Below are 8622 nucleotides of genomic sequence, written 5' to 3' on the forward strand. Positions count from 1 at the left end.
TCCCCCCTTCACGCTCACAGCTTCGGGACACCTTACCCTTAACTGCCCCCGCCCACTCCAAGAAGTCTTCTGGGATTTCTCTCCCCATCTTTTTTTTCTCCCCCAAATTGAATGAAATTCCCTTTCTCTCAGAGCTGTTTGTGACGTTCCAGGGCCTACGTATTACTTGTTTGTGGCTCAGCCTTAGTGCTTAACCCGAGTTCCCTCAGGAGATACAAGAAGTCCTCTGGGACCCTCCGAGGCCAGTCCAGGGGTCCCCGTGGCCGCCCCCCTCCCCCTCAGCCGCCCTTACTGTCAGCCCTGAACTTGTGGCTGAAGGAGGCCTTCCCGAGGACGTTGACGGCCTCACACGTGTAGTCCCCGCCATCGTCGGCCTCCAGGCCCCGAATGCTCAGACGCAGGGAGTTGTGGCCGCTGGTGACGCTGAAGCGCTGATCGGGAGTGTCCTGGGAGGTCGAGGAGACCAGCGGCCGGCCGCCGTGCCACAGGGTCAGGTTGGCTTGGGGCTCGCTGTCCACGGAGCAGTGGATGATGGCTCTCTGGGCCCTCTGGGTTTCCAGGAAGGAGGTGAGCACAGGGACCCTCGGGGGATCTGCAGAGAACAGAGAGGAGCTGAGGGAGGGCCCCTGGGCTGGTGGGGGGCCCAGAGGAAGGTCCGGCATCAGGGGAAGGGTGCTGGCTAATGTTCCACCTCCTTCAGGAAGCTTTCCAGGATTTCTCCAGTGAGAATTATGGCTTCTCTGCCTTGGAAGCCCCATGACTCCTGCCTCCTCTTGGGCCCCCAGGAAGCCCTTTCATTTATGAACAATCACAGGATTTCACCACTGGAAGGCACCCTGGTATGATGGGGTAGCATGGGGAAGGTGAGGGGGGTCCTAGGGAGAGAAGTTGTTTGGAAAGTCCAGTAGACCCAGGACTCGGGGGAGAGGAGCTAGTGATCTGTGATCATTGATTTGGAGGTAGAAGGAGCTTCCATAGAGCCCCCTCCTCTCATTTAACAGATGAGGAAACTAATCCCCAGACAGAGGTAACTTTCCCAAGACTCCTCCCTGTGGAAGAGACAGGATGGAACTTGACTTTCTTGACAGCAAGCCCAAGGCTTTCTCCACAACACGGAGCTGCAGCCCCTCACAGCTGCCGCAGAAACGGGACCGGGCACATCCCCGGCCTCAGCCGCCCAGCCCCCTCCCAGCCCCGAACCCCTGCCCAGGAGGAGGCAACTCACAGGTGACCACCAGGTTAGTGGGTGGGGAAGACTTGACCCCCATGGGATTCTTCACCGTGCAGAAGTAGAAGCCGGAGTCGGCGCTGCTGACTCGGGCGTACGCCAGGGTCCGGACGGCCACGTCCTCGATCCACACGTTGTTCTTGAACCAGCTGTAGGAGGCGTTCTGGCTGTCCCCCCCAGGCAGGGTGCAGGTGAGAGACACCGCCTGCCCTTCCTGGATGGTTCCTGGAGGGTGCACTTGGATCAGGGGATCTAAGGGACAGACAGAATGAGCAAGGGAAGGGCCGAGGCAGGATCGCCCCCGGGACGTGGGGCTGTGTCCCTCCTCCCACTGAAATTGTGGGACAAGACCTCTGTCCCGGGCCATCTAGCTGGCCGGGTAACTACTCATGGATCCTACTCCGCCAATGACCCTGCTCAGTGCCGGGGGTACCAAGAGGCAAAGGAAACAGCCCCTGCCTTCAGGGAGTCTTTCTAGTGAGTAGCAAAAACAGGATTTTAATCCAGATCTAACCTGAGTTCAGATCTCATCTAAGCCAGTCTTGAGCCCACTACATTTGACCCAGGCTTAAACAAAAAACCAATATTTGTTAAATTGAATTAAAATCCACCCATAGCCCCACCACATAATCTGGACCCCTTGATGGAAACCTCCCCCATAAGTCTCTCCCACTTCCCTAGCAGCTGACACTCTTAGCTGGCTGGAGTCCTCCCTACCTCCCAGCTTGCCAAGGGGAGGTAACAGAAAAGTGCTAAAATCCCCAGATGCTTAACAGGGCGGACTCCATCCATTTCCCAGCCCCAGGGGTTAGCAGGTCCTCCCTGAGAAAGAGTTTCCTATGGGGACCACACTTCAGAATATTAAAAGCCCTGATTGGAGGAACTCACCAAAGATAGGGACAGCGATGGGGTCGGCTTTTCCAGCGCCCAAGGGATTCTCCGCCTCGCAGGAGTAGCGCCCGTGGTCCTCCCATGTGGCCTTGCTCACCTGGAGCACTTCTTGATCGGCATTATAGAGGGCGCCATCTTTAAACCACCTGAAGATGGTGGGCTTAGGGTAGCTGTTATTGACTTGACAGGTGAGGGTAAAGGAATCCCCTAGGTGGATGTTCTGCGTGGAGGGCTTTAGAGAGACCTTCACTCCTTTGGGGGCAACTAGAGAGAGAGAGAAGAGGATCGCTAAGGAGCAAGGTCCATTAGAGGATATGGAATGGAGAATTAAATCACCTTATGATGAAGTCTAGAACAACTGGCTACTCACAGTGAGGCTGAGGACAGCTCCTAGACCAGCTCAGCAGGCTGGGAAAGGGTTAGGGCGAGTCCCAAGGAAGTGGGCGGGAAAGCAATTAGATTGAGCAATAACTGGCCACACTTGGGAGTCAGGGAGAAAGCTACCCAACTATACCTTAATTCAGGGGTCCTCAATCTACAACCTGGGCCAGATGCGGCAACTGAGGACGATTATCCCCCTCCCCCAGGGCTAGGAAGTTTCTTTATTTAAAGGCCCACAAAACAATAGTTTTTACTATAGTCCGGCCCTCCAACAGTCTGAGGGACAGTGAACTGGCCCCCTATTTAAAAAGTTTGAAGACCCCCTTAGGTGTTTAATGGCTCTTTAAATCTTGCTTCAAATTGTAAGTCCCTGATTAAATGTAATAATAAGTAAATCTAGTAAATGTTATGCTAAGATTTTTTTTAAACCTTTCCAATCTAGTAAAAGAAGAGCTGAAAATAAAATTGTGCAGAACACCCCTCCCCTACCCCAGCCTGCAGCCCCCAAATTAAAGGCAAAATGGCTAAGAGGAAATACTAGTATCAGGAAGGCCAATTTTATACCTTACTGCAACTGAAAACATATAGTTTCATAAGTAGACAGAAGTCTCCCTGAGGAAAGAGATCTGATCTTCTCCCTCTTCCATCAAAAAAAAAGGCATCATTGATTTATTAATTGATTTGTTTGTCTTTTAAAAATCAGCTTAAATTATTTATCTCCATTTGGCTTACTTTACTTTTGCCCATAGAATATACCTCTTTTTTTAGTTAGTTTTCAGTTGATAGTTTGTTTAATTTAATTTAATTTTTAATTAAGTATTTTTAAAATTAAAATTCAGCAGCAATAGGGATAGTTACTTTTTTTTACTGTTTTTTTATTTTACATCACCTGCCCCACCCTAGGAAAGATGTAAATCGCCAACCTTGAAAGACCTAGGGGTTGGGTTGCCAGTCTACGTTAGTCTGAGAGATAATAGAATCTCTTTTCCAGTAAGAGGATAGCAATCCCAAGAAATTTAACTAGGAGACATAGGAACAAGTTAAGGCATAAGGACTAAGGAAGCCCAAAGTAGAGCCTCCGGGACAGTCTGCTGTCACTTACACTGCACCTGGAGGCGGATCTCCCTCTGGCTCTGCTTCCCTGCCCCAGAGAACTGGCAACTGAGCGGCCGGCCATGGTCGTGCCAGGATAAGGCAAGGCTGAGGCTTTGTTGGTAGATGACCCCAGTGGGTTTCAGTACTTGGAGCTCACTAGTGTTGGAGCGCACAGGATCCTGACCATGCCAAGAAAGGGAGCTCTTGTCTTCAGGACACACGTAGGGAGTAGAACAATTGAAGGTGACTTGGGTGTCTTCCCGAAGATGAGCAGGGGAGGTAATGGTGGGGCTGCCGGGTTCATCTGGGGTGGAAATGGAACACAGAGACACAAGCTCATCCTGGCCCCTTCACCTATCCCCAAAAGGAGTCCCCAGTCAGAAGGTAGAAAAGACAAGGTAGATATAATAGGAAAAATAGGCCTTCTTCCTATATCTTTAGTTCCTGAATAGTTCTAGATCTCTAGGTCTTTTTCTGAAACTTCATCTTTCTCTCTGTCTCTGTCTGTCTGTCTGTCTGTCTCTCTCTCTCTCTGTCTCTCTCTCTCTCTTTTTCTTTCTCTCTCCCTCCCTCTCTTTCCCCCCGTGTGTTTTTGTATCTCTGTCTCTGTCCATCTGTCTCTGTTCCTGTCTCCGTCTGTCTCTGCATGTTTCTTTGTCTCTCTGTCTGTCTCTGTCTCTCTCTCTCTCTGTCTCTTTGTCTCTCTTTCTGTCTCTCTCTCTCTCTCTCTCTCTCTCTCTCTCTCTCTCTTCTCTGAACTGAATTCTGACCTACTAGAAGGAAGGAGAATAAAAAATGGAAATGGAGGTAAGAATAAGAATGGAATGAGACTAAGAGATGACTCATGGACATTTATTGTCACAGTTTAAGAAGGATGTTGACAAGTTGGAACTTGTGCATAGAAGGGAGAAAAGCATGGGGAAGGAACTAGAGATAATGTCATTTTAGGAGCCATTGAAGGAACGGAGATCATTATACTGGAGAAGACTTAGGGGAGACATGATGATCATCATGTGCAAATGGGACTAGGTATGCTCTGCTGTCACCCAAAAGACAGAATTAAAAGAACTAGAAGATGTTTTAGAAAGGAAAATTTAATTAGATATAAGAATAAGCCACCTAATAATGGGAGGAGGTAAAAGAGGAGGAGGAAGGAAGGAGGAGAAGAAGAAGCCAAAATTTACATAGGAATTTAAGGATTTCAAAGTGTTTCACTTATGTTATTTCATTTGATCCTCACAACAATCCTGGGGGAAAAGTGCTATTATTATCCCCATTTTACAGATAGGAAAATGGAGACCATGGTTACATAACTAGTAAATGTGGATTTTTCCTCATTAGAGCTCATCACAAAAAGGCCTGGGTGACCTCTTTGTCACAAATACTTAAGAGAGCATCTCCATTCCTGTAGGAGTCTTTAATGTCCCTTCTAACTTGAACATTTTATGATTTTGAAAATGTGACAGTGGATGTAGAGATGAAGGAACAATGAAAGGAGGAATCCAAAGGAATGTGTGGAGTTTGGGGAATCAACAAAAGCCAGGACCTCCTAAAACTAATGAGTTTTGAACTCAATTTTCCTGCCTCCAGACTCAATGCTTTATCCACTGAACCATCCAACTGCCTCTTAGCTTTAAAGGTCTTTAAAAAGTGACTAGATGACTCATCGGGGAAGCTAGAGATAGTGAAAAATGAATCCTTGATCAGAAGAGGATTGGATTAGATGATCTCTTCTAAATCTGAATTCCTGTGGCTCTAGTCGGGGGAATAGGGTTGATAAGGGGATCAGAGAGGGAGGTGAAGAATAAGAAGGAAGGATAGAGGATGGTGATAGAGGATGGTTCCATCTTTCCGAGTCTCACCAGTAACTTTAATCGTGGTGCTCCTCTTGGCAGACCATTTGTCTCCCCCGATGATCTCAAATCGGAAGGTATAGTCCCCATTGTCCTTGGGACTGAGCTCCCGCATCAGTAGATTACAGGTCTTCTGCTCAGTGTTGCCCCGAAACACAGCCCGGCCTTGGTACCTTGACCCCACCTGTGCTGGGTCTGCAGAATGGCTTACCACCGTCTTTCTTTCAGGATCTGCAAAGTCTCGATACCAGATGGCAATAATGCCTTGATTTGTGTTCACATTATTAGGAAAGGTAAAAGTGCAGGGGATTTCCACACAGGAGCCACTGACACCCTGAACAGTTTCAGGGTTATTCACCTTCCAGGAACCCAGGCCTGAGGGGAGAAAAAAGAAAAAAGAGAAGGGGCAGAGGGGAGAAAAGTCTTAGACTTCCTGAACATCCTCTGCGCTAACCATCTCTCAGGAGCCCAGACCCAGTAGTGAAGAGGGAAGAGGGAGAATCAATCAGTCTGATCCTTCCTCCCCCATCAAGCATGAATTCACCCAAGGCCAAATTCGCCATAGGCTGTCCTGAGGGAAAATGCTGGGGGGATTCAGGACACCTGCCTCCCTTCTTTACATTAGATTGAGAAATCAAGCTCTCTTACTCCTCAAGTGCTAAATAATCAAAAAATATGAACAGTTTTCAGATAAAGGAATCTAGCCACTTATAGCCTTACAGGGGAAAAACATCCATTATTGATTGGAAAAATGTAAATTAAAATAATTCTGAGGTTCTACCACATACTAGTAGACTGGCTAATAGGTCAGAAAAGGGAAACGAGAAATATTGGAGGGAATGTGGGGAAAAGGAGACATTAATGCATTGATCATGGAATTGTGAATTGAGTCCACCATTCTGTAGAGCAATTTGGAACTATCCCCAAAGGACTATAAAATAATGCCTATCCTATGGCCTAAAAATACCCAAAGGGAATAAAAACCTATATGTACAAAGATATTTTTAACAGCTCTTGTTTCAGGGCAAAAAAATGGAAATTGAGGGGATGCCCTTCAACTGGGGAACGGCTGAATAAATTGTGGCATGTGATTACGATGGATACTATTGTGCTATAAGAAATGATGAGCAGGATGCTCTCAGAAAAACCTGGGAAGACTTACAGGAGCTGATGCAAAGTGAAATGTGCTGTGTACAAAGTAATGGCAATCACAAGATGATCAGCTATGAATGACTCCACTATTCTCAGCAATACAATGATCCAAGACTCCTCTGAAAGACTTATGATGAAAAATGCTATCCAGGGGCAGCTGGGTGGTGCAGTGGATAGAGCACCAGCCCTGAAGTCAGGAGGACCTGAGTTCAAATATGACCTCAAACACTTAATACTTCCTAGCTGTGTAACCCTGGGTAATATGACCCAATTGCCTCACCAAAAACTAAAAAAAAGAAGAAAAAAAAAAAAAAAAAAGGAAAACGCTATCCAAAGCCAGAGAAAGAACTGGTTGTTTGAATACAGATTAAAGAATACTTTTTTAGAACTTTATTTTCCTTGAAGTTTTTTTTTTTTTTTTTGGGGGGGGGGAGAGTAGAAATCTTTGTTTTCTTTCACAACATGATTTTTATGTTGTGCATAACTGCCTTCTCAATGTGGGAAGAGGAGAAGGAAGTAAGAAGAGAATTTGGAACTCGAAATTTTAAAAGCAAATGTTAAAAATCATTTTACATGTAACTGAGGAAAATAAAATATTAAATAATAAAAAAATTTATATATATAAAAAATTTTATAAATAAATAATAAATAAAATAATAAAAATAAAATGAGAATGATAACACAAAAAAATCAAGAAGAAAAAAAGCTCTTATTTTCAAGAAATTGGGAGATTTTTTTTCCCCAACAGGGAGCTATATGGAAAAACAAATGTATAATTCATAGTAATCCCCCTCTCCAGGCACATGCTTCTTAGTGTTCCATTCAAATATCAGCTCCATGAGGGCAAGAAATTATTAGAACCAAATGAGACCATGGATTTGAAAGCACTTAGTAATGCCTGAGACCCAAACAGGTGCGGGAGAGATTGGGGATGGGGAGACTTGGACTTTCTTCAAAAATGGGGGTACCATGAGGAAGTCAGAAGATAGAATAGAAACCCTCTCGAGGTTAAGCATACCTTGATGGAAGGTAGACCCAAGGAGAAGCAGCCAGGTCAAAAACAACATGGCCAAGTCCAGCAGTGTTCCTGGGGGAGAGAAAGAAGAGAGTTGGAAGGGAAGACCATTTAGGAAAGGGGTTGATAACTCTTGCCTTGAGGATGATGTGGAGGAAAGTGATTTGTAATCCTGAAAAACCTTTGGAAAGGTGGGTTGTTAATATGAAGGTCATCACCCCTAGCACCTGAAGCACCATCATCTGAAGGCAGGCTGGTGAAGTGAGTGGAAGGCCTGGAAGACCTTGCCCCAGAGTCAGGGAAGATCAAGTTCCCAGCTCACGAATACTTTGCCCTGGAATATCCTCAGATCCCCACTGACCCCTCCTCCCATTCTCCTTTGGCCCAATACCTCTTTCTCAAAGGTCCTTTCTTAGTCACTCACTTTCCTGGGCAGAAGAGAACTGGTGAGATAGGGACTGGGGCCAGGAAATGAAATCATTATCACAAAACCCTGGAGAGAAGTCATCTTGGCCCTATACAAAATCCCATACCAAATCCTTGTGAAAGAAATCCCCTTAGAAGCTCCCAAAATTCCAGAGTTACTCCTTAAAGGTGGGGCCATTGTTTCCAGAAGATCTCTTTTCAAGGACAAGAAGAAGCTGGAAGGGCTTCCCCCTTAGATCCCTTCCCATTCATTCATCCCATGGTATCTCACACAAAATGTTATTGTTTTGGATCTTCTCAGTCACATCTGACTCTTCATGATGCCGACTGAAGTTTTCTTGAGGTGTGCCAGTTCCTTCTCAGCTTATTGCACAGATGAGGAAACTGAGGCAATCAGGTTAAGTGACTTGCCCAATGTCACTGATAATTGTCTATCTGAGGCAAGATTTGAACTCAGGAAGATCAGTCCTCCTGATTCCAGTTCCTGCTCTCTATCCAGGTAACTGCCGTGGTGTAAAATAGATGCCCAATAAACCATAGAATTTGACAACTGAAAAGGACTTCAGGGAAATCCAACTAAT

The 8622-nt window shown here is 46.0% G+C and overlaps 1 protein-coding gene across 1 annotated transcript in view; it reads right to left on the bottom strand.

The window, feature by feature from the left end:
* The window catches only part of SIGLEC1 (sialic acid binding Ig like lectin 1), a 57865-nt gene extending 49505 nt beyond the window's left edge, over positions 1–8360 (bottom strand). Inside the window, exons 1-7 of the mRNA XM_051973514.1 lie at positions 8354–8360; positions 7619–7687; positions 5465–5823; positions 3603–3936; positions 2117–2383; positions 1226–1480; positions 293–592 (exon numbers count right to left, since the gene is read on the bottom strand). Coding sequence (XP_051829474.1) covers positions 293–592; positions 1226–1480; positions 2117–2383; positions 3603–3936; positions 5465–5823; positions 7619–7687; positions 8354–8360 — 1591 coding nt within the window. The remainder of the gene's footprint in view (positions 1–292; positions 593–1225; positions 1481–2116; positions 2384–3602; positions 3937–5464; positions 5824–7618; positions 7688–8353) is intronic.
* Positions 8361–8622: the final 262 nt, after the last annotated feature.

This window comes from Antechinus flavipes, chromosome 2 (genome assembly GCF_016432865.1).
Source record: "Antechinus flavipes isolate AdamAnt ecotype Samford, QLD, Australia chromosome 2, AdamAnt_v2, whole genome shotgun sequence".
NCBI classification, from domain to species: Eukaryota; Metazoa; Chordata; class Mammalia; order Dasyuromorphia; family Dasyuridae; genus Antechinus; species Antechinus flavipes.